The sequence below is a fragment of the Drosophila tropicalis genome, unplaced genomic scaffold (genome assembly GCF_018151085.1).
Source record: "Drosophila tropicalis isolate 14030-0801.00 unplaced genomic scaffold, ASM1815108v1 contig_859, whole genome shotgun sequence".
In the NCBI taxonomy this organism is placed as follows: Eukaryota; Metazoa; Arthropoda; class Insecta; order Diptera; family Drosophilidae; genus Drosophila; species Drosophila tropicalis.
Genome location: NW_027173353.1, coordinates 12,903,488 through 12,930,329, shown reverse-complemented (window position 1 = coordinate 12,930,329; position 26,842 = coordinate 12,903,488). Strand labels below are relative to the sequence as shown.

The following is a 26,842-nucleotide window of genomic DNA, read 5'->3' as shown; positions in this document are numbered from 1 at the left end:
CGAGACGACGACGAATGTAAAAAGCCATCGAAAATACAAAAATAGAGTTTACACGTAATCGGGCCTACGCCTATGTCAGGACTCTGGACTTGGGAAAACCTCCTAGAGGAAAGGCTTAGTCTGCCGTACATAAGCACGATGATTAAAAGGGTCTTCCGCCTTTTATTTAAAATTAATAGAAATTCAAATTATTATCTTTAGGAGTAAATCCGCGCCAGGTCCTTCTAGTTCGCCCTTGGCCCCCACCTCAGTCACTGCCAGCATCTCCAGAACGGTTTCAGCAGTTGGGCACATATCGTCTGCTATAGCACTTGGTAATTGGCAGCCAGGCGACCATCGATCGATAACAATAAAATTGTTAAAAGCGCAAAATGCCGCAAAGTGTGTAATTTGTAGAGATCCAGGCAACGGCAGCCAGGGAGCATTCATTCAAATTCATCAACATCAACGGCGTGTTTAAGCAGTTTGTCAGCGCCACGTGGCAATGCAGCCGCTGTTAGCCCTTCCTTCGAGTTCGCTGGCACCAGCAGGCGGTGGCTGATTCTAGTGATTGGAATGGGAGTGGGTTATGTTCCGCTCGACTACAGCGGATTGGATTGAGAAGAGAAGAGAATTGAGCGAGCAGGCCGTGTGCCGAGCGCCAGGGCAACCCCCCTCAAGCTCATGCTCACACGCTGCTGGATACAAGGTGCAGTAAATAGAGATTTCAACGCCCTGACAAGTCGGCTGGCCACTTTACCGCTTGGCGTTGTCAACGCAACCCCACGACAATGACTCAATCCGGTCTCAATCTCAGTTGGTATCCAGCCAATGCAATGAAATGTCTGAGCGCTACTGGTCCTGCTGCTTCCATTGATTCATCCTTGGGGAATAATTGCCATTTATCTTGCCATCACTCTATCGATTCCCACTAAAAACCCTTTCACCTCCTCCGATCATTATCCACGAGCAGTGTGCAAATTATCCAATTGCGTATTCCCAATTATCGACCAGAAGACGCCATTCCCAACCGTTCTCAATCGTCATCACTTTAATAATTTTCAATAATAGGGCAAAGCCAAAGAGGTGTAAATTGCTTGCATTACATTTCAAATGGCAACACGTGCCTGAAAGCATTCCGCGCCTTACACAATTGCGGAAATATACCTACAATAGGAATTCGTCTCGTTTTCAGGCTAGAGAGCCTTTGCATTGAACTTTGTTTTACCTTTGTATTACCGCTCATTCCCATGTATTTATTTCCACTTTGTGTATTTGAAGTGTATGAATTGGAAAGGCAAGCTTTAAACTCCAAGGATCAATTTGTTCGGACTGACTTGGTCTATATAATAATTGAAAGTTATTTATCCATTGGCTCGCTGGATTATGTTTCTACTTTTGGGTAGTATCTATTATTTGAACAATTGTGTGTCATGTGGAGGATAATTACACAAACTCTTAACAAAGCTTCCCGTTCAAAGAAGTAGTGTGTGGGCAACCTGTCTGATGCTGGGTTGTGGGTCCAGGGATTGCTGCTGATGTGCCTGAAAACGGGAACATCCGTCAATTGCAAAGGGACAACGATATAAGTATATCGTGTGCCTCTAAGTTCAAGCAATAAATTAATAAGCGATTGCAGCTTTTTGTAAGCAAATATTACGAATCGCATTCTGCACGCTTCTCTCTTAATTTCCCGTGCACACGCACACTCTCCCCTGTCCATGGTCGAAAACAGGCTCTGGCATGGCCCATACGTCCGCCCCGTCTTACGTGATGGTGCGCAGTTATTTAAAATAATATTTCCGTATCCGGCAAATAATACGAGACGCGTGTTGCTTGCTACAGCCCCGGCACTGGTCCACGGTCTATCCAGGACCATTTCATCCATTCTCCACTTTCCATTTTATATTTATCGCCATTGCAAAGTCAAGATTTTTAAATAATTTAAAACGCCAAAACTCCTGCACCCTTTTGAGACTTTCTGTAATGCTTCTAATAATTGAGGACTTGTAGTTTGTCTTGATGGTAATTGCGAATATAAGTTTTATCGTTACCTGCCCGGCGTGGGTAGTGGTCTGGCTTTAACAATGGCCCGAAGATCGAAAACTGGGGCATTATTAGGTACATTTCGAGCCTTCACAAAAGTCATTGACAGTCAAAAGCCATTGTTCGCAACATTATCTCCATCGTTTTTCCATTTTGGTTTCGGCTTATATGTTTGGTGCATTGTCGGCACTTTTACATTGGTTATTCGCCTATTCCATTGTGCCATCTCCATTATTTTCTGCCTATAGCCATCCGCATCCCCCGTTGATATTGTTTTTCTTTTTTTATTCATTTTCCCAAATAGATAAGCATTCCACGCGTGAGAGAGGCATCGGGATCGGATCAGCGGTCGCCTGAATGGTGTTCTTAGCCGCACACACCCCGCCTTTTCACAACTACTTACCTATGTGTGTGTGTGTGTGTGTGTGTACATGCATTTCCACTTCTATTCAAGCACAAATCCACGGACAATGCATTTTATTTAATTGTTTTGTTCAAGGGTAGGCTCAGCTCAGCGCACCCCTAAGTAGGGTTGACTGTCAAAACGTCTGGATAGAGAGGAGCAGGGCAGGGTCAGGGGACTGAGAGTGAAGCTGAAGCTGACGCTACCGATGAGGACTCACTGGGACTCGATTTGTTCGTGTGTTTTTAGTGTAACAATTTTGACCTCTTTTGTTTGTTACAAAACCATGTCAGCATCGGCATCAACTGCGGTTTTTTGGTCTCCGTCCCGGAGTCTGCGTTTTGTTTTCTCTTTGTTATCTAAGCTAAATTACTCCCTCGTCCTATGCATTCAACGCTCCCTCCGTCTTCATCATCTTTGCCAGCGGGTGCGACTCTGAGGGAAGCATCAATAACAGTTCGGGATCAGCAGAGGAATCACAATCGGTGTCTGAGGCTGCGAATGTTGCGCATATTCGCATTATTAACTTGTCCTTCGCTTTGTTTTAGTTCCTCTTCTTTGGCCGGGAACACGAGTAGCCGAAACACTCGCCTGTATTCGGAGTCTGGTGTTGATTCGATGACAAGGCTAATCAATTGGCCAGCCTCCTAGGACACACCCATATTCCTGCCCTCATCCCAAACTCACATTTGTATGTATACATCCTAATGTTTCTGTGTGTGTTTGTGTAGAGGCAGAGAGACAAAGGTCGCGTGTATTTACCCAGGACCACAATTTTTGTTTAGGTCTAGATTTAGTGTCTTTGGACATGTGTAGTTGTATTGTATTCCTATTCAACTGGCTGGTTCCCAACTATTACGACTTTTCGTTGTTTTTTTTTTTAAGATTTCAGACCTCGAATGATGGTACGTGTGCAAAAAATAATATGGTATAAAATAAATTAAGGTTTCTCACACATTCCAGAAAAAATCTGATTCGTCACCTTCACAAGTCTCCATGAAATTTTTGGCACACGCAAAAGGAATTACAAAAAGTCGATTCGGGAATGCCGCTTTGAAGAAACCACATCCACACCCACTGCTCTGGATGATGTAAACTCTGGATGCCGGCAGTGGGAGTGGGGAGGCTGACTTGGTGGGTGGTTTGCCGACTGGTTTTTTGTTTGGGTGGTTGGACTGACTGTGCAGGAACGAGTACCGAGACCAGGTCCATTGGTGCGTGTGACTTCAAAAAATCCCAAAAACGTGTCGGGCAGCATGCTGAAATTGACGTTCCGTTGGGGTTGAGTTGGGGGTGGTTCTTGGTGTTGGCGGGTGCAGTTATGGCACAATTTTGAGCATTCCTTTTATTCAGATTGTGTGCGATTGACGGCTCAATTCCGAGTGCTCACTTAGAACAATCGATGCAATGACGATCTGATCTGATGGATCGCAACGGAACGCCGATGGACGGGGCCAAAAGAGAGTGAGCGTAAGGAATGTGATTTTGACACAACAACTATAACTAGTAAGTAAAAGGATAGAGTCCTGAGTTCTACTCAGTATGCACTTAATAATGTACTTTTATGTATATACATACCTTCATATGTGTGTACATACATATGTATGTATGTATGTATGTAAAAGTGCATATGTATATTTATTTAGAAGCTCTTTGTTGATTATACTTAGTTGTTCGTCCTCGACTCCGACCCCTTTTTTCTTGTCCCCTATTTACGACCCAGCCCAGGCTCCTCCCACCACCCCACATTTTCGGTTTCTCGGTTCCTTTCCTGGTTCGTGGTCTTCAACAAAGCAAAATGTTGTAATGGCTGCATGATACTGAATGAGAATGGGCTGAAAAATATATGTATGTCGTGTATGTATGTGTATATAATCGTCCGACCGCACATACATATGTATGTATGTATGTTGTTGGCAGATGTAGACACATGTATGCAAACAAAGGGCAAACAAAAACAAAACGCATGTATGTAGACTTACATACTCAATTTACATACATATGTACATACATACATAGGTACATATATGTATGTATGTACATACAAACTTACACTCACGCAAGTATTTACGCAGCCGTTGGTTCGGGTTTCGGTATGAAAATGGAAATGGTTCATCTACACAAACATACAAATACATACACATATGTAGTTTTATTTGCAAACGTTATTATCATCGTGAATTCATAAAGTTAAAGTTCCAGTGATTATAAATGCCTAGGACTGCCACAGGGAACTCCTTGGCTTCCCCTCTTACCAACACACACAGCAATTGATGATTCTGCGTCGTTGTATTACACAAGCGCCGTACTCGTCACACTCGTACGTGCATCCCCCCATTCACTTCAATCCCATTCGTTGAGCGCTAAGACTGCAGCCATCCCGCCTCCGCACATACGAAACGCCATTGAAAACCCTTGGGAGCGAAAGAGACGGCTTGAAGAGCTCACTCAAAATGGCCGGCGCGTTGACGACTTTGCTGTTGCCGTTGCTGTTCCTGCTGCCAGTGTTTTTTCGCATGAGAGCTCATTATCGTTTCGCTTGGCTAAGTGCGCGCTGCTACCACCGCTCGGTCACCGTCACCGACTGAAACCAGTTAGTCGTGCAACATTTTGTCCCAGAACGAGCTAAGGCTGACGCCGGCGTCGCCTCCGCCACGCCACCGCTACCGCTACCGCCGCGAGTTTTGAGATCGCCTCGAAAGCAAAACTTTCAAAACTATCAATCTATAGTGCCAAAGAAGGATACAAGTTCACAGTCCGTGGCGTCGCCGCCGGGTCGCTGGCGGACCTGCACAGCACCTGCAGCACCTACGGCTGATCGATTCGAACGGAATCGTCAACGAAAACGCGATCTTAAGGGACCAAACTCAAAAGTGCGATTCGCGCGAGTGAACGAGCAAAATCCAAACGTCAACGAACTGGTGACAAGTACAAAGAAAGCCCGCCGAAACACAAACCAAATCCGCAACCGAAAGTGGAATCGAAATCGAGAATTATATAAACGCATATATACATAAATATATATATATACATATATGTATAAGAGTTAAGCAAGTGGAGAAGTGAAGCAAGTACAAAAATCAACAACAACGAAATGATATACCATTCTCTGGCACTTTAACAGTTCCAGTGACAGGACCTCGCCCTATCAGCGGCAGTGATACCCATACCTAATAAAATAGGGTTGAGAACCCAAAGCATACATCGGCAACGATCCTCCGACGCAAAAATTGAACGCAAACGTTAAGTAACTCCAAGACATCAAAATGATGCTGACCACAGAACACATAATGCATGGCCATCCCCACTCATCGGGAATGGGCCAGAGCGCGCTCTTCGGTTGCTCCACAGCTGGTCATAGCGGTATCAATCAGCTGGGTGGAGTGTATGTGAATGGACGACCACTGCCGGATTCCACACGGCAGAAGATCGTCGAATTGGCGCACTCGGGTGCTCGGCCTTGTGATATATCCCGTATACTTCAAGTTTCCAATGGTTGCGTTAGCAAAATTTTGGGCAGGTAAGGATCTTTAGGACCTCTCAGTTCTTACAAATCGAGGCAAACCGAATGAGGGGTATCCCATATCGAATCCCAATTAAAAATCAACCAAAGAATATAAACACATCTTCGCTGTTTCGCTGTTCAAAAGGGTATCGTTGGTCGACAGGTGTCCTTGTCTAATAATTCTAATTCGTCTCATTAATTTAAAGTAGTTTTTAATCTATTACTCTTGAAGGAGGACACACATCTTGCTTCATTATACCCTTGAAGAGTTAATGTATTATTAAGTACTTGTTATTAAAGGCGAGATGGAAAGTTTAGGAAGACGTGATCTGAGCTTTGTGAAAATGGAACAAAGTTTTATCCAAAACTAGTCAAATTAGTTGAAATTGATCATGGCGCTGGATATTTAAACATGATTGCAAGTGAATCTGAAGTAGTTTTTTTTTTATAAATTTACAATTACGAACAAATACAAAATACAAATACAAGAGCTTTTACAGTGCCCTTAAGTGATAAGTGTGTGTTAGGATTCAAATCAGCTTGAAAATAGAAATGGTGTCCTGTGTCTTTCTCCATTGCATCTCCACCATCGATCCCAGAAAATGTAAATTTTCACGAATTTGTTTATGGATACACTTAATATTTTATTCTAATTATCTTTGAAACCGTAGTTTCTCTATGAAATTGTTTGAAACCTTTACCTAGTTTCGTTCAAATGTATGGCAAAGCATTTACTATAAACCTACATAAACATATGAGTTAGATAAAGTTGTATTCTCCAAAGTTCAAAAATCCTTATAGTGCAACTCACACTAATTGAGGGTGTGCATTTAACCGACGGACATAGGAACTCGGCTTTTCATACTGATGAAGAAGGAGAGTTCTCTGGGTTACAACCTCGGACTAATGAGCATATGCCTATTCCCTTCTTATTCACACTTACGGTATATTGAAGTCGCCAAAATGTATGTAGGCGGTAAGTAGCTTTTCCGACCCCATAATGTCTATTCTAGATCAGCACCAACTGCCGAGTCGATCTGTCTGAATGTCCGTCCATATGACCTTAGATCTCGGAGGCTGTAAATGCTAGATACATTACATTTTTTATGTCGACTAGTGTCGTATGTACAGAAATTATGTTTATTATAAATTTTACCACGCATCCATTTTAAAATGAAAGGATTTGCTCTCCCAATAATTAGAATGTCGCAAGCAAAGTTGGAATATTAGTTATTCCCTAGGTGGGTCACAAGAGTCGAGTTGTCTGTGGAGGTGTACCAAATTTCAACCACATTTATTTGGACCTTCAAATTTAAAACAGTTTTTTCACTTATCCGATTTTGATCAAATTTGCCAGAATTTTAGATTATCATATGCATAAGTTGATTTCCTACTTTGGTGATAGACACGTAATAAGCAGAAACATTTTTTTTACCAAATAAGTTCTTGTCCGATCGTTTGAATGGGAGAGACAGAGAAAAAAGGGGTTGGGAGTATCTCGCAACAAAATATTGCTGATAGTCCCAAGTTAAAAAAAAAGGTTCAAAATTAAATTAAATTAAAGCTCACGTCCAAAAAGCGCCTTTTGTAAAGGTAAAAAACAACTACTGGATATTTTTAATTAATTTTTGAAATATGTTGCATCCACATCGTGTAAAAAGTACAATCATTTACACAGGCCAACAAACAAACTCAGACCCGGAGAGCTTAGTACACTTCTAATAATAGTTTATTTAGTCAGTCGTTAAAGTTTGAATTTTCGTCTTTTTGACCCTTTTAAGTTACAACCCTTCCACTATTATTCTCTTATTCTTCAAAATATGCAAGACAATTTTAGCCATTAGTAAATTAGTTTGTAAATAAACATGCCAAGCAAACAATAGATACTTATCGTTATTAACGAACAAATTATTACAATATTTCATATTTGTCAACGACAACGAGGATCCGGGTTCGAATCCCAGGCTAGTGTAAGGACATCCATCGTCTAAGCCGACAACCTTAGTTGCCAGTGCTTGTAAAAATATTATTGATATCGTATACTCATAATAATAATAACAATAACAATTTTATATTTGTTAGTTTAGCCAGACATATACAGAGGAGTCAGCTGTCTCTAGAGCATTTAAGTTCATACTTGTTTTCAGAATTCACTCAATTTTGGATTTTAATATACGCGTTAGGACTACTAAGAACAAAAATTGACCTTAAAACTAATTATTTTGGTCCGAGGAAGGACCTATTTTATTGTCATGCCTTCATTATCTGTATAACTAAGTATTTAATATTTCCTATTTGGTGCTGAGGTTTACCTACTCAAACTAATGATTTTATTGAGTGGTACGCAAAAAATATAATTCTCACGGTTGGAAGCCAGTACATTATAAACTAGACCAGACTATATATACATACATATGTATATATATATATGCATTCTTCACCAAAACCATCATCCGAGTCGATATTTCCGCCCGTATGAAAACCTAGACCTCAGAGACTATTAGAGACTTTTATAGTTAAACTCGTTTGTAGACTCAAGTTTATTTCAAAGTTTAACAAAAACTATATCGCTAGAGACACCAAATTTATTATGTACTCAAATTTGTATAACATTTCAAAAAGGTTATATTAATTTTGGTCAAGAGTGTTCAACGCATAGAAGTATATATATTCTTGATCAGCACGAGGAGACAAGTTCATGTAGCCGTCTGGATCAACGCAACTGAAATTGAAATTGTATTGTATATACTGCACAGTTTGTATATCTCGGATTTGGGTCACTATATCATTTAGTTCCGATGCAAACGGCAAAGTTCTAAACAGAGACTTTTCTCGATAACTTTATTATTTTCTGAGCTATTGTCATAAAAATTAACAGTTATTATTTTCGCATACCTTATAATAACTGTACCAAATTAGATAAAAATCGGATGAATATTTCATATATCTCCCAAAGGGACGATAGGTCGAAAACAGTGACTTTTAACAATAATTTCATTACTTTTGAAGTAATTATCAGAAACATTTATATTTCGTTTATTAACATATCTAATAATGGCTGTGCTAAATTTGATTCAGATCGGGTGACTATTTCATATTAACGATTGACCGAAAACAGCGACTTTCATAATTAACTTTGGTGCTTATGACGCGATTTTCCTAAATATGCGAAATTACCAGTTTTATAAACTTTTTAATGACTCTGATAGAAGGCTGTTCTTTCGCGAACATTAGACTTTTTATACCCTTGCAAAAACGATATTTCGATTTTGGTCAGAAGTGTGCAACGCATAGAAGGAAGCATCTCCGACCATATCCGAAACGAGTTCTAATAGCCAAGTCCGGCTGTCCGTCCATATGGATCACCGCAAACTCCTCTTATACCGGATCGAACCAATATATTATATACCTCTCATACAATCGCCAAAGTCACGAACAGTGATTTTACTCAATAACTTCGTTATTTTCTAAAATTGGTGAATTTTTTACACCCTTTAACAACTGTGCCAAATTTGTATAAGATCGGGTGACTATATATGAATATATACATGGCTTCCATAGGAACGATCAATCGATGACTTTGATCAATATCTTCGTTATTACCTTTGAAAACCATTCTTTCGCAAACATTAGCTTTTTTAGATAAAACATTTTCCACGTTGTTGGCTATAGGTACGGAAAGAGTTACAAAAAAAAAAAATTGCAAGGGTATACAAACTTTGACGCATTCGAAAAAAACCCGGCCGTCTGGGTTTGTTTTAGTTCCGTAGTTCAAATTTCCATTTGCCCTCTGCAATTTTTAACTAAGTATAATACAAATTTAATACACTCGTTGGTGTTATTAATACCTATCAACACACCGTTTCATTTATTTGGCCATTAAGTTGCTTCACTAGGTGCATGGTATATCGAAGTCGGCGCATTATCTAATTAATACTTGCTGTCAAAATAAAGTAAGTACATATATCGTCTCGTTGACTTTGACCAAGTAAAATAATTGTTTAAATATATGGAATTTAGCTCACTCTTACCAAAACATAGCATTCTAGTGTCACTATACATGATACAAACATATACATACATATGTACATACACTTTATGGGTTCGGAAAAGTCGACTTTAGTATAACATTATGTAAAATGGGTTTTTGATATGACAAGACGAGAAGAGACCGATTTATGGAAGGAATAGATAGAACGAAAGCAGTAAATAGGAAAACAATGTCATTACGATGTGATAGTACAGATAATGTTAAACATAAAATCAAATCAGATGGTTCTGTGCAATTCCAAATTTGGCAATGTCTAATACTTTTGTTTACGTTTTGTGTGGAAGATACCATCAGCTTTTAAAATGATTTCAAATTATATCAAAATGTAAACATCGATATCTGCATATGTACAGAGTATATATGTATATACATTGTAGGATTACAAACTCTTATTTCTGTCGCTTGAATTAAATTTAATGTTTTCGTTCAATTCAATGTCACCAAATACTGCAATACTTATGTATCTGTGTGTCGACAAATTTAGATATGAGAGCATGATACATTTTGAGAATTGTTGGAACTTTGGATGACACAGTAGGGAAAAAGAGACACTCCTTTGGCCAACACGATTCCAGTGGACTAAGTGATCTGATATCAAAAATAAAAATAAACATTTTATTGTATAATACTTATAAATATATTCCAACTTGCATTTAAGCCGAGGTCAATTTACAAAACCAATTATTTCAAAGGCAACACAAAATGGTGAGCAGGTTGTCAGTATAGATATTGGAGATTTTATCAACTCCATAATTGCAATAGTCATACCAAGTCCTCAACGCTAAAACTATTTGGGAATTGCAACTAAATAGAGTGGAAAAAGATTGGCGGGGCCTACAATACCGAAGTCCAAGGTATGACTGAAACAGGTCATAATATAAACCGATATTACAACAACAGCTAGAAGGGTCTTAGTAGAAGCTGAATTCTATTCCTGAAAATATTAAAAAATGAAGTAAGTCGTCTCGCCGAGTTAGGTATACCATACACCAGTAAAGCAAATATTTTAATTTTATTAAACAAATGCATTTTCACATGCTTTTTACAAGCATATCTTATTGTTAGTATCTCGCTCACTTAAGCATACGGGCACCCTAGCGCCCCCACCAGCCAACGGCCAACTCCGGCCTTTTGGAAAAACGTTTATATGCATAATTCGACTATTTTTTGCCCGATTTTGATCAAATGTGCCAAATTTTATTGCAGAAGATAAAAAAATTCGGGAGATAATTGAGTTTTTCAAATTACGAGGGCGAAAAGGGGCGTGGCAAAATCTTTACACACACATATTTTGCGCATTTACTAACCAAATATACATACCAAATATGGTGTCTCTAGCTAGAATAGTTTTCGAGATAAACGCCTTTTTTAAATTGCGGATGTGGAAAATTTGAAATAAACTCGACCAATTTACATACTGCACGAGTCTACATACCAAATTTGGTGGCTCTAGCTTTTACAGTCTCCGAGATCTAGGTGTTCATACGGACAGACGGACGGACAGACAGACAGGACTAGATCGACTCGGCTGTTTTATCAAGTCGTCGAGTCAAGATCAAGCAATCAAGTCATCGAGTCCTGATTAACAACAAGCGAAGCAACAAATCTCTGAGTAACCTTAAGAATATTTGGCGCCTAGCAATCTACAAGTGCAAGTCATCGAGTTATAAGGCCTTACGTAACCTTATAGACTCATTAAACAACCACAAAAGTCTAAATATAATTACAACAAGTACACAGCCAACACAAAAAATCAACCCGAATCAGTGTAGAATCATATCTAAACATTTAACCAAAAATTCTAAAGCAGTTATATACATGAATCATTGTGTCGTGATTTATATAAACATTTAACCAAAAACCCAAAACATAGAAATAAACTCCAACATACATATATATGTATATACATAAATTATTGTGTCGTGATTTCACTGGGGCACAAATTAAAATTTGTTGTGCCGAACCTCGCCCTAAAGATTGAAATTATCCTGAAGGACGAAAAAGGATCGTTACAACAACCCAAGCCTACATGCAAAATTTCAGCTCTGTAGCTCTTACGGTCTAGGAGTTTGCGCTGATCCGGACGGACGGACTGGCTATTTGAACCCGTCTCGTAATGCTGATGAAGAATATATATACTTTTTGGGGTCGGGGATCCCCCTTCTATGCGTTGCACACTTCTGATCAAATATTAATATTCCCTTTTTGCAAGGGTATAAAAATATTTTACACGACTTTTATCTTCTCGAAAAATTCACTTTTAGCCTCAAGTCCTGTTTTAAGGCACCAGAAACTCTTTACAGTTAAGAATTCCGTTTTCAATATAGATTGTCGGGCCTCAAAGTTTCGATGCCAGGTGTACATTCAGTTGTCCTTAACGCTTAAACTTATAACGACTAAATATATATCGGTTGTTCATGTTTTTGACATGGGTCAAAACCCTTAAAGAATATTTTCCTTTAAATTACTAACTTTTCGTAAAAACATTTATATTCATTATTATTATCTGTATCTGACCGAGTTTGTTGTTTTTTTCAGGTACTACGAAACAGGATCAATTAAGCCCCGAGCGATAGGAGGTTCAAAACCGCGTGTAGCCACAACGCCCGTGGTGCAGAAAATCGCCGATTACAAGCGCGAATGTCCCAGCATATTTGCATGGGAAATTCGCGATAGACTTTTGTCGGAGCAAGTTTGTAATAGTGATAATATTCCAAGTGTAAGTTTTATACTTTATTCACACACGTCTATCTGCACTACTTTATATGCGAACTGGTGAAACATTCCATTATATACATATGTGCCCTAAATGTTTAAAAGTTAAGTTAAGTTAAGTTTAGGTATTACGTAAAGCAAACCATTGATATTTGTCTATCTGCCCATCCTCGTTTCTCTGTTAAGTCGAGCTTAGTATGACTTTGATAACGGCAGGCCAAAAACACGTTTTCCATAAAACAGCTATATTTAGCTTATATCAATAAACTTTCAACTTAAGTTTGATCTCCAACTCCAACTCCGCCTTTTTTGCTCACCCAGTGAAAAACATTTATACGGATAACACATCCCCATAATGGGTATGAGAGAATATATGTTTATAAAAGTTTAGTATTAGTTTAGATTTACCTTCGCTATAGTCTCAAAATATTCCTGAGAGTATGCTAAACAAACCTTGTTTGAGCATATATTGATCTTCTTACATCGGTATGGTATAATTTTGACAAATCCAAGTTCATTTTGGTTCGTGCGGAATTTCAGCAAAGCTTTCTTGGCTTATATCTATTTAAAGGGGAAAAATTTTAACCTTGAATAAGTTACTAACCAATATAATCATTCAATGTACTTTAGAGTCTACTTGATATATCTTTTTAAGTACACAAATCTTACTTCTTAGAGATCTAAATACAGTTCAATCCAAAATATACATAATGGGCATGGAAAAGAATGGAGAGGCTAGGTGATACATCTTTTCCATATATTAACAAGTAAAAGCCCATTTCGCAGAAGAACAATTTGTGGCTCCTGACGCTATTCCTTAAGATTCTCTTCCTTAATTCAATCCAAGGATATATATGTACATACGTATGTACTTACGTGCAATCATTTTGCAAGGACTAAAAGCCGCTATTGATGTGGTTCCATATCTTTACGGAATTAGAAGGAGGGGGAGAGGCTGATACATAGCTAAGCCATAGGCTCGATCTAGATTGCAGATCCGCACTCTCCTGCAGGATCCGCACTCAAAGGCGGCACACGGTAAGCCAGCCCGCACAATGGATTAAATAATTTCATAACAATGCCTCCGTATTGCTTTTAAAATGGATTAGAGTTCTTGTGTGTTTTTTCCATTATATTCTCTTGTTTTGTCCGGAAAAGATACTTTCATTATTCGATCAGGTAAACAAATACATGGTATCTAGTTCACCTAATCTCGCCCTGAGCTCTAATTGTGTATGTACTCAGATTAGCCTGTGGACGGTCGTTGAATAGATTAGGGAACCCAGCCGTCGTGTCGGAGTATGGCCAAACCGAGTTCTAGTCTATTTCAAAGTAGAACATGAAAATTATGATAAGAATTACTGTTTTGCATACTTTTCCAATCAGTCAACAAATCCGCATTTTAAATATATATAAATAATCAAGTCTTTCCTTTAAGTAAGGGAAACTTTTGTATTCGCCAAATACTTACATTTTTGAATTTTGTAGGAATTAGTTAGCAACATTAATTTACTATCAAAGCACTGAAATAATAACACCGAATTAAAGTAGCGCAAAAATTGTGGTCCACAGACGTACTGCCATCTCTCCCACACATTTGGAGATATATTCCGCTTATGGGAATCCCTTTCACTGAACAGATTATCCTTTGAAGTCTTTTGATGTCTTTATGTACAAATAAGAATGGCCAGTAATTCATTATGCGCCCGTTACAGCGTAACGTCATCTCAATTGTACCTAAATGAGGTGCACAAAACTGCCTCCGCATCCAAAGAAATGTCAAGCCCGCGTCCGACATCGACACGTGGCAACACTTAAACTCCAAAGTGGCATTTTCCATGTTCATGGTAATGACATTGTATGTAATTCACCCAAACCGAACCAGAAGCAACCCCACTTCTCCACCCACAATCCTGTCTCAACTTCGATATTAACCACACAGTTTAGTAGAATGGGAAAACCTCCGTCCATTTATTTAGGTCCAGAAATGCCTTCGGAAACGGAATTATGTAATGTAACATATGGCAGTAGAGCTGCATTTTCCCCAATTTTATTGATCACCAACTTTCTTTTCGAAGCTATTCTGCTCTGCTTAGAACACTCGCTCATCATTCTTATTTCTAGACCGAAGAAAAAAGGGGTGGCCATTGCCCAAATCGTTACGACTTATCTATCCATCTCACTTCTTCAACCGGCCATTGTGTCATAGTGGTGGCCTTTTCGGGCATGCACACTGCAAATGATTCAGCTAGCAACTTAAAGATACCCTGTACTAATTTTATAATTGAACAATTTGACCCTCTTTAATTTTAAATGTCCCTGTGTTTTCGTGAATTCGACAAAAGCTTCTCATGTGGATATGGTGTGGGCGGATTGTCGGTTGAACAGAGAGAAGTCAAGACCATAAATATCCATTTGTTCCTACAGTTAATTTGCTTCACTGCATGGGATACAGGGTACCAAAACGGTAGGATAATAAGTATATAAGAGGAAAGACCAAAAAACCAATTTTGAGTCAATAAACCACAATGTGGCGACTACGTTTCGTTTAGATTATTGTTAATTTAAATAATATTATCAATTAAATAGTGTCAAACCAGATTAGACAATAAGGTAAGACAATTCTACAGTGTCCTTCCAACTGTAAGGCCGCCCATGACAGCTCAAACTGCTAGGCTTACACATTTTAAACTTTGGCTTTTAAATTTTAACACTGCTTCGATTTCCTCTCTAAGACATAGCTTCCACGTAAACTGTCCGATTCCGAGCAAGACCCTTTCTCAGAATCATTTCATTATTATCACAATCGAGTATTATGTTTCTTATGTTATATGTTTGTTATGTTTCTTTAAGAACTAATGTGGGAAATTTTAGGTCAGAACTTTTAAAGGGAGTTTTGGTAGCAAATAGAGGCGTTTTTTTTTTTTGTTTTTTAGCGAACTCGGGACACTTAAAGAGTAGGACTTGAATTCTATTATATTTGGTGCAGGGTAAGGCCGTCACCATACCCATGGGCGAAAGTCTGCTATGTCATATTGCGAGATTAAAGTGAAAAGTTTTACCATAGAAGAGGGTCGAGGTAGAGTGAACATTCAGTCGCTATATCTCTCCTGCTCTCGAACGTGGATTGGCTGGCAACGCTTCCATTCCAGCCAATCCAATCGCGTCGTTTACGCCGTTGCTGTGTTAGCAGGAGGGTAGGTAAGTTAGGTTAGGTCTAAGAAACAAACAGGGCGAGTACAGCCTACTCGCCCTCTTTTAAGCAATGGTCTAGTGTTTGTATGTTCCAGAGCAAGCTGGCAGTTGAGCCCATACCTAAACATCAAGTTATTGGACTCTGCTTTGTAATTCTGATTGCAGGTTTCATCCATAAATCGCGTCTTGCGCAATTTGGCGTCTCAAAAGGAACAACAGGCGCAGCAGCAAAACGAATCTGTCTATGAAAAGCTTCGCATGTTCAATGGACAATCCGGCGGATGGGCTTGGTACCCAAGCAATACAACGACGGCGCATTTAGCTCTGCCTCCAACGCCCACAGCGGTGCCAACACCGACGAATTTGTCAGGGCAAATTACCCGGGATGATGTTCAGAAACGTGGTAAGTCACTTCCCAAGCCGTAAAAAACACTGGGGGCATTACAAAAATTGTATATTGATTAAGACCCATATGTTGGAAGCAAAAGAAAAGAAATGCACGTCTCCAATTGTATCTTTAATTGACAAACTTTTGGATTAAAATACCTGGATCAACGAAAATATGCTCTATACCAAAAGACGTACAGGTTTCAGCCAAAACTTCACCAAGCTAACGCGGCTAATCTTTTCGTTTCTTTGTTAACTACCATTATTTGCTCAACATCGGTCGACTGTATCATATAAATGTCACACAATTCTACAATGAAATTTCATGAAAAAAGTTGTTCACTTTTACGCCTGTTATGCATATGGAGAGAAAAAGGAATACATTCAACACAAATTCAATTAAAAATCAAAAGTAACTGCAGAGGATGAGTTAATTTTATACGGGCAATATAGATTTACATATATACCTCGCTTTGTGATAGGGATACGTTAAAAAAAAAAAAAAAAAACAACGAAAGTGAATCCATATTTTCAATAGCAAACCATGTAAAGATCGACCGGGGATACGAAAAAACTAATCAAACAAAAATGGAACGGGTTAGACATTTAAAGAACAAAAATTTATATTAGATTCATAAAAAAGAAAACATAAACAAATTGGAATAAAATAGCATAAACTAAGAAAAATAAAATTAAAACTATTCGCTCTCTGATGAGCCTTGAGCGGTGAGTAAGTGAGCCTGTTTTTGTAAGCTGACTATCCTTAACAAAAAATTGTTCCAACGTTTTCTGAACAGCTTTTGCTTTGCAAAAAGGGTATATTAATTTTGGTCAGAAGTGTGCAACGCATAGAACGAAGCATCTCCGAAAATACAAAGTATATATATTCTTGTTTAGCACGACGAGACGACTTCAATTAGCCATGTCCGTCCGTCCGTCCGTCTGGATCAACGCAAACTCCTCCTAGACCGTAAGAGCTACAGAGCTGAACATAGGCTTGTATATACTGCAGGGGTTGTATATCTCGGATGCAGCCGGATCGGACCACTATATCATATAGCTCCCATACAAACCCCAAAGTCACGAACAGTGACTTTTCTCCATAACTTCGTTATTTTCTGTGCTATTATCGTAAAACTTTATATTAAAAAAAATTTATTACGCCTATAAACGACTGTGCCAAATTTGATCAAGATCGGATGACTATATCATATAGCTCCCATAGGAACGATCGGTGGAAAACAGTGACTTTGATCAATATCTTCGTTATTTCCTATGATTGTAGGCCGTTCTTTCGCAAACATAAGCCTTTTTAGATAAAACGTTCTTCCACATTGATGGCTAATAGGTAAGGAAAGAGTTACCAAAAAAGTTGCAAGGGTATACAAACTTTGACGCGGTCGAAGTTAGCCCCGGCCCTCTGGTTTTAAGTTAAAATTAACTAAAATAAAACTCCTTTCCCCGTCAGGATGTTTTTTTAAAAAATATATTCAAAACTTCATTAAATAAACAAATATGATAATTTGATTTGGCGGTAAATTTTATTTTTTAAAAAAGCAAAGAAAGGGAACCAAAATAAGGCAAATGATAAGAGATTTCAATATTCGGAAAATGCCAAAAAGTCTAGAATTCATAGTTGATGTTAGTAAACTGTGACATGTGATTAAAATGATTAAAATGTATTGACATAAACCCAAAACAATAAAACTTCGAAAATCGAAAAAAGTGAAACCTAGTAATGGTTAATCAATTAGATTATCGACAAAATTCGAAAAAACGTTAAACGTTCTCGTCTCCTAAATAAGTAAATGGGATACTTTTTTTTGTACTTTGTTGGTTATTGTATTCAGATAATGAACCGTAAAAATTGTCTTCATAGATTAATCCGTTTTTTCACAGTTGCATTTGAACAAAGAAATGTCCGTTTTTTGGGGGGCATATATTTAAGACGTTTTTTCCAAAATCTTAAGTGTTACAGGTAGAAGTTTGAACTCTTTGCAGAAGTTGTAGATCTAGCATAACTAAGATAAACAGACTACACAAATTTTTAATTTAGCCCCAACTTTCGATTTGGAGCCAATTGAAAATGTGAAATTTGTATGGAATTTTTTGGTCCCTGGGGCGAGGCTACTATACGACACTTCTTTGTACTTCTTCTACTTCTTTAAGCTAAGAAAGAAAGTGAATTGAATTTCCCGTCGACTGACATATTTTTTATTAAAATCGGATAAAAATTAGATACTTTTTTTTGCCTCGCAATAAAGGAAATTTTTGCATGTATGCAGAATTCCACGTAAACGAGTTTAGCTCTGTAGCCAAACTGTTACAAGAGTATAGATATAGAGAGTATAGATTGGATAAACAATTAACCATAGGAAGATGGATATTAATACAATTCTTCGTATTATATTGCTTATGTTCTTTAAAGCACATGAAGTAGTTTGGTGACTGTTGCATACCATAAGGACCGGTTTGAATATACATACATAAGTCGAATCAACATCCGCTGAAAGTTCTTCTGTCTGTTTCTGCGGCAAGTTATCACATAAGTGCAGATCTAAAATGGGGCAAAACTCTTTTGGCCTTTTTAGGAACTATGTAGAAAAATCTGAATAGCATCGTTGAACCAATTCTTTTTTTTTTTCATTCAGTAAATGTGAAAGTTCAGAGTTAGAAAAATTGCTTGCACTTACCCACTGGCCACTTACAGCAATTATGATAGAGGCCGCCAAACTATACAAAAGTAGCGGAGGGCGAAGGAAACTCTGCGCAGTACCGGAAAACAACCCTCAGTATCAGTACAGCATCCCAAAATCCTTCGGAGTTGCAACATTGAAAGTATTTTGTCACAGATGATCAAACATTAGGACAAACAAACAGTTAATTTGTTGGTCATTTATTATTTGTCATTCAACCTAATTGAGATTGGGACTAGGCCTTGGCTTCTGTTGCCTTTGTTGCCTTTGATTGTTTTTGTTTACTCGCCGATCGATTTATAGGGCTGACATATGTATGTCCTTTACCCTCGTTCTTGTCCTTGCCCAGCCATGTGAATGCTAAATTATCGATGTTCCCGGAACGATGGGAGATAAGCAATCGGCGAAATTACTTTACAAATGCTCCATATGTACATATGTATGTACATATGCATACATATGTATACCAGGCGCAGGCACTTATCTTCATTCGTTCTTCGTTTCAGCTAAGAGTTCAATTTTAATTGACTAACTTTTGGCAAAAGTGTGCTAGGCCATATGGCTATATACAATTGTATACTACCTTCGATTTCCCATCCGTTAGATATGTGTTAAATTACATCTTGAAATGCTTAATAATTTTAGATCTATATCCTGGCGATGTGTCTCATCCCAATTCTCATGAAAGCACCTCCGATGGCAACTCCGATCACAATTCTTCGGGGGGATGAGGACTCTCAAATGAGACTTCGGTTAAAGCGGAAACTCCAGCGTAATCGAACTTCTTTCACCAATGAACAAATTGACAGTCTAGAGAAAGGTAGGTAGAAGGAGGAATGCTTGATTTACTGAAAATGTGAAAACAATATTTGCAATACTTATTTTTTCCAGAATTTGAGCGGACCCACTATCCGGACGTCTTTGCACGAGAACGACTTGCTGAAAAAATTGGTTTGCCAGAGGCACGTATTCAGGTTTGTCTTTCAGTTTCGTTTAATTCTATTCTGTTCTATTTGAGACCTGAGTTTAATTTTTTATTAGTTCCTCTTAATTTTGTTCATTTCAAGCATTGCGACAGACAAATGAGAGGGGTCTTACAATTAGACAAACTGTTTACTAGATTGGTCTAAACTTTCTCTTCTTATCAATACTTCGAAATTTCATTTCATTAAATTTTCATTCAAAAGGATTACAAAATAATCTGATTTTAGTTTTCTTTTTCAATTATTAATTTCCCTCAGCAATTAGCAGCTTCTTCCACAAAACAACTCACGAAATCTACATACATATATATTGTTTAAAAAGATTGGAATTTATATCTATGCCTGGCCAAATAGTTGGTTTGAGAATTTGACGATCTGCCCAGGTTTTGGTAAAGAATTTGGACGTACTCTGTCCATGACAACTTTTCAGAAAGAGGATGAGCATCCTCTCAATCACTGAGTAAAATGAAGATTATCCATTCAAATTCTATGATTTGCCAACATTTTGAGAACTCTTTGAGAATATTGAAGGCTAAACAACAAGTTTAAAGACGTGATTACGGCCCACACCTTTTGTTTTAAATAAGAAAATGCAATATTACTTTTTGGAAGATGAAAAACACAGATCGAAGCCAAAGGACACAAATTAGTAGGGTGCGCTGGAGCATTATTAAAATGGGAAACTAATTGTGTTTGAACACTCAATGAGCTATGCCCAGGGCTGATGAATTTCGTAACTGAATTTTTCAATGCAATTGCTACGCCTTTTAGCCACGCGAGTCACAGCCACATTTGGAGTCAGTCAGTTTTAGAAATAGAGTTACAGAAGGACATAGCAACCCTCCACATTCATGTTTCAACCTCAATCCGCACCCCTGTGGCTGCCTTGATATTTATTATTAATGCTTTTTTATTCTCCGTTTCTGAGTCGGATGCAACATTCAACGTTCCGCTTGTGATTATTTGTATAAGTGAATAAAAACAATTTGACTGTAAAAACACTTGAAACTCCTTGTGATTTTCGCATTGATGGGGTGTAGTGTGTGTTGAAGAGCTCGGAAGGGAAGTGCCACGGCAAAGAGTGGTCGTGGCTACAATAACGCAAAATAATAAATGTCATGATGAAAATATTAGAGCCCAACAACAAGTATTGTAATCCTAATTCACCCCTTTGTCATCACGCCGGAATCGGGAATCGGGGCTCAAACCTCCCCGCTCTGCACTGTTGTGCTTTACGACAACGACAACTTTGTAAATACTTTAAATAAAACAGCTAAAGCCACAGTAGACGTCAACGACAGGACGACAGCAATAGCTTCATTAAGCTTCGAGTGTTTGCCTCAACTCGAACCCCGTCTTGGGTCAGAACGAGAGAAGTCATCAATGTGCTCGAACGAATTGTGACAAAGTACCATATTTGTGTCAACTGTGTTGTTATTGCTCTTGTCTGAGGGTTCGCATTTGTAATGAAAAGTATTTATGCGCCCACTGTTCTATGACCTCCGTTTTAACCCAAGAATTGTCATCCAGCCAACTATAATTCAGTATGCCCCAACTTATAGTCTGTCGTTTCTGTTATCATATATTTTTGGTTTCTTTGCATTATTTTGATAAGTTCATACCTGGTTTGTTTAGCACGGAATTTGTTTAATTTTCACCATAGCAAGTAACATATCACCCTAATGTCCCCATGAGCAACCCAATATACAATGTCGATCTTTGCATGCATTTAGGTGTGGTTCTCCAATCGACGTGCTAAATGGCGCCGGGAGGAAAAGTTGCGTACCCAACGTCGATCTGTCGACAATGTAGGTAGCAGCGGGCGGACCAGCACAAACAACAATCCCAATCCATCGGTCACGTCAGTATCTACCACGGCCGCAGCGACGGGCAATGGAACTCCCGGCCTTATCAGCTCGGCAGCTGTTAACGGTTCAGAGGAATCTTCGTCGGCCATTGTCGGGGGAAACAATACCTTAGCCGACTCTCCGAATGGTCCAACTGTTAGTTCTGCCAACGTGGAAATCTCAATTGAATGTTTATTAATTTCGGCTTCTCCATATTTCAGATTTTGGGTGGCGAGGCAAACACAGCGCATGCGAACTCAGAGAGCCCGCCACTTCACGCTGTAGCCCCAAGACTACCTTTAAATACTGGATTTAACACCATGTACTCGTCTATCCCGCAACCTATCGCAACCATGGCAGAGAATTACAAGTAAGGGTGCAATAAAGAAAGTCTTCTCATATTGCTAAAACTGAAACTGGTCCATTAGGAACCTTTACAAGTTTACAGCCTGAGATAAGAACATTTGAATAAGTAATTAAATATATTCAACCTTTCGACAGCTCTATGACCTCCACCTTAGGATCAATGACGCCCTCGTGTTTGCAGCAACGTGACAGTTATCCTTACATGTTCCACGACCCGCTTTCTTTGGGATCTCCATATGCGGCTCATCACCGAAACACTCCTTGCAATCCTTCTGCAGCTCACCAGCAGCCCCCACAACATGGAGGTGTCTATGGGAATAGTGCGGCAATGACCTCGTCGAATACAGGAACAGGTAGGAGGTGCATTCAGGGTGAGGTAAACAGCCAATATTCACATCCCATTCATATTCACAGGAGTAATATCTGCCGGAGTGTCGGTGCCAGTGCAAATATCTACGCAAAATGTATCGGACTTAGCGGGCAGTAATTACTGGCCGCGTCTTCAGTGATCGTCAATATTCAACTTGCCCACAGATCTGCTCTCAAAGGCGGCTGCTGCTGCAGCTGCTGTTGCTGCCGCGCACCACCAGGAGCAGCATCAGCACAGTGCTACCAGCAAAAATACCACAGAGCACAACGATAGCCCACCAATGATATTACCCCAAATGGCTTCATGCTCATCAATATATTTCAACATGGGCCCGCTGCCCCCTGGCACCGGAGAAACGGCGACAGGAGCTGCAAATCCGGACCTCACTCCTCCGATCTCTCCATCCCAGTCTGCGCCTACACCTATGATCATTGGCCCCGGATTGAGTTGTCAGCCGGATAATGAATCACAAAAGTTTCACCAGAACTACCCACGTCCCCTAACCCTTTCCCATCACCAATAGCCATAGCATTGTGAATCTTGAGCGCCCCAGGACGTCCTTCAAAAGATTGGGACTTAAGCAGGCCAAACGTTAAACATTCAGTTCACTTCATTAGACAAAGCGATATATTCGATGTTTACGCACAAAACTGAAATCAAATTTTTTTTGTTGCAAGTGCTTGCAATCTATGATCGAGCGGGCGGTCATCTTACAAATGGTAAGACAGATGTGTATTAGAGACCCAGCTAGAAAAGCCAAAATAATAAAGAGAAAAGTCCCCAAAAAAAACTTAATAATTCTCTTGCCAATTTTCAAGAAACTACTTACCTAGCATTTTTATTTACGTATACCATTGCAAAAAGCAACGTTTCACATATGTATTCAAACATATAATATTCCTGATGACCATGACGAGTTAAGAAAACTCATTTTTTGTCCGTCCGTCCTCAACGTCGAACACATTAACTGCGTATCGAAAGAGACTATGAAATGAACTCTATGAATGAAATGAAAGAACTCTTTATGACTGATCAATACAAATAGAAAATTGCAAGGGTATACATTCTGCGGCATGGTCGAAGCTTGTCCGGACCTCTGGACTTCAGCTAGTCTCGCTGATTCTCTTTCCGGCAGTGAACGTGTGTGAATGCAATTACAATGGAAAGCTCTCCCAAATGCACGGATGCACTTTAAGCTTAGGTTACTTAGGGTATTTTACAACACCGACACACAGACACACATACATATGTATAATCGAAAATTGCAACGAAACTCGAAAATTCCAATAATATGTACTATTACGTCGACAGTTCATCCAAACACACCTCCTTAGAGTAAGTCTTCAGTTTTACGAATTAAATTTAAAAACGGATATTTATGTATTTATGTATGTATTTAACTTATGGTTCGAATTTATATATAGGGAAACTTAATGTAACATACCGGAATGCATATACATGCAAAAGGTATTGTATGTATGTATGTATGTATGTCTAATGTTCTTAACAAAGATTTAATAAAATCGTACATATTATGTACTTCTCATTCGTTCAGCATTGTTTGAAAAAACGAGACTTTTTTGGGAGTACATTGTTAGGAAATGATGTAATTACTTCGATACACTAAGTAGAAAAACTTCAGTTGGACCCGGCTGAACACGACACCCCTGTTATCGGGAACGTAATTGAGTTTGTTCCCTTGTCTCGGTTAACCGTGACAATGAAGGTATTATCCGGGATGGCAAAAGAAAATTGTTTTTTTTTAATAACAAAATGCAATTCTGGTTTCCCTGTTTTGGTCAGCAATCAATAAAAACACGCAAATGAATGTGCGACCAAACAATATTTGTTTGTAAATTGATTCAAGGATTTGTAGCTATCAAATGTACACCAGGAAATATGTTGACATTTTGTTCTTGAAGTACCGGCATTTCCGTTGAACGAGGTCCAACTGTATTTTAAACTTGTAAGTCCAAATGTTTTAATATAAAGTTGTTGATGTAAGCTACCTGTCTTCTATCTCGCCCACTCCTACAAACTTTGATGACAGTGGTGACAAAATCTTCAAAGTATCCCCAAATATCCTTCAGGCATAACTTCATTTTTGAGAGATTGACTTTAAACCACAGAATAGTTGACCTCGAATTTTAGATGTATTTTCACTGTTTAGCTTTTAGGGTTTTGCAGGTATTATAAGACAAAATGTCGTATTTGCGACTTTACGTGTACTTATATGAAATGTTTTAAATTTTACAAATAAAATACAAATTTTACAATTGTATTATGCTGTTGTTTTTCATTCTCCTTTTTTATTGCACTCTAAGATACCAGCTCAAGCAGAAATCTGCCCACCTGCTACATCTATCAGTGAGCTAAATAAGAAAGGATAGACGAATTTCGTAGAGGAATAGAAGACTCTAAGTAGACTCAGACATAAGACAAACTGACATTACGAGCCTAGCTTAAGCCACAATGAACAAATAGCGGAAAAGTGCTTTTGCACGGTTTCAAGCCTTGTCTGGTGCGAGGTAAGATACGATGAGGCGGATAATTGAAGTAAAAATAGCTTTAGTTATGTATGGATCAGCAGTTCAGTAGACCACTTTTAGCTTCGGTTTTTTGGAACTTTTATACAATGCAGGGGATATTTAAGTCGCCAAAATGTGTGTAACAGACAGAAGGTAGCTCTTCCGACCACATAAACTAAACGTATGTATGTCTGTCTGTCCGGATGAAGACCTAAATTTTATATAAAGACTTCTTAGGTATGGACAGGTAAGAACACAGTTGGTCGTTGGCTAATCGCAGCGCTAAGAGGTTAATGACATGTGTAGAAATACATATGTACATTTGGTGCATGGTATACCGAATTCGGTGAGTCGACTTCCTGACTTGGTTATGAAAATAATTGATATCCGATAATAGATGAAAATGACAAAGATTCGAGAGAAAATTTAAATAATTTAAAATGGGATTACGCAAATTTTATCAGACACTATTGAGTACTCTTAGGGAATTTTATCCAATTAGACCAACTAGCCATTATAGTCTCAAAGATCAAGGCGTGTATACTGACAGACAGACGGACATGGTTAGATCGACTAATAGGAACAAAACACCAAATTTCATCAATATCAAACTATGCTTTAATATAAGGATACTTCATGGGGAACTTGTTCAATCTGTGTTCTCAGCTCTTTAAACGCTTCTATTACTTTTAGTACTTTTTGTTGTATTTGTCAATTTAAAATTTGACCGACTTTGAACCTTTATAATTCTTAGAAACATCACTGCAAATACACTTTATAGAGCTCACAGAAAATAATTTGTCCAGAGAATTATTTCAATTGAGTTATTTTTATTCCTTTTATCTTCCTTTTCCCACGTTAATAAAAAGATAGAGCATCAGGTAAAACCAAACCAATGGATTTGTTCCATTTCGTTTAATGACTGCTCGAGTTCATCAATTGCTCCGTTTCAGTTACATAGATCTAGCAACAAAAAAACCTATTCTAATTTCTGTCATTATAGCAGGTTGCCCCGACATAATCATACCGTATACATTCGCATACAACAAATTTAAAATTACGAGCAAAACTAAACATTAATTGTTTCTTATAAAAATTTTCTTATTTTCTCAGTAAACATAAAAAAAAAAAAAACATTTCGTTTACTTCCTGCAACAGCGTTAGTAGCAGCAAAAGTCAATGTTCTTTATTTACCATTAAATGTAACATTTAAATTTCAACACCAAACGATCATTAGAAACGAATAAACGCAACAATTATATGTACATAATAATTCGTCTTCGATTATATCAATAACTTCGTTAGTTTCTTTACTATTGTCAAAAAAATAAATATCGATTGATTAACAATTTTGCTAAAAACGAATTTTTGCGACTATCACCTATCAACGAGCTAATAATTTCTGGCTATTTTCTTTAAAATCCGATAATAAGGTTGATTATACAGCTGCCATGTAATCTGTCATGTCACATATTACTCCAGCAAAAGTTTGTACTCCGCTCTTCAGGAGAAAGAATTTGAAAGAGAAACGAAAATCTTATTTTTTAATCCCTTTGGTTCAATTTACATATATTAGCCTGTGATGATTTTAAAAACACTGTTTTCTATTATGACTATCGACCACCCGCACACTTTACGTTTACTGTCACGAAACCATCATAAAAACATTCTTGTATGCAGGTAACATTGGAATTTCAAACAAGTTTTTTATTAATATAAGTGATTTTTTCAAGTTTCTAATAGCCTTGAATTCTAGAAAGGCCAAAATGCA

At 38.3% G+C, this 26,842-nt stretch overlaps 1 protein-coding gene across 1 annotated transcript; it reads left to right on the top strand.

The window, feature by feature from the left end:
• The first annotated feature begins 4,975 nt into the window (after positions 1-4,975).
• Positions 4,976-24,097, top strand: toy (twin of eyeless). Its single transcript, XM_068297553.1, is given in 10 exon segments — positions 4,976-5,948; positions 12,523-12,703; positions 16,060-16,297; positions 19,623-19,699; positions 19,701-19,797; positions 19,869-19,951; positions 21,694-21,963; positions 22,029-22,177; positions 22,309-22,526; positions 22,588-24,097. Coding segments are annotated over 10 exon segments (1,662 nt in total). The 5' UTR covers positions 4,976-5,694; the 3' UTR covers positions 22,683-24,097.
• The last annotated feature ends 2,745 nt before the right edge of the window (positions 24,098-26,842 follow it).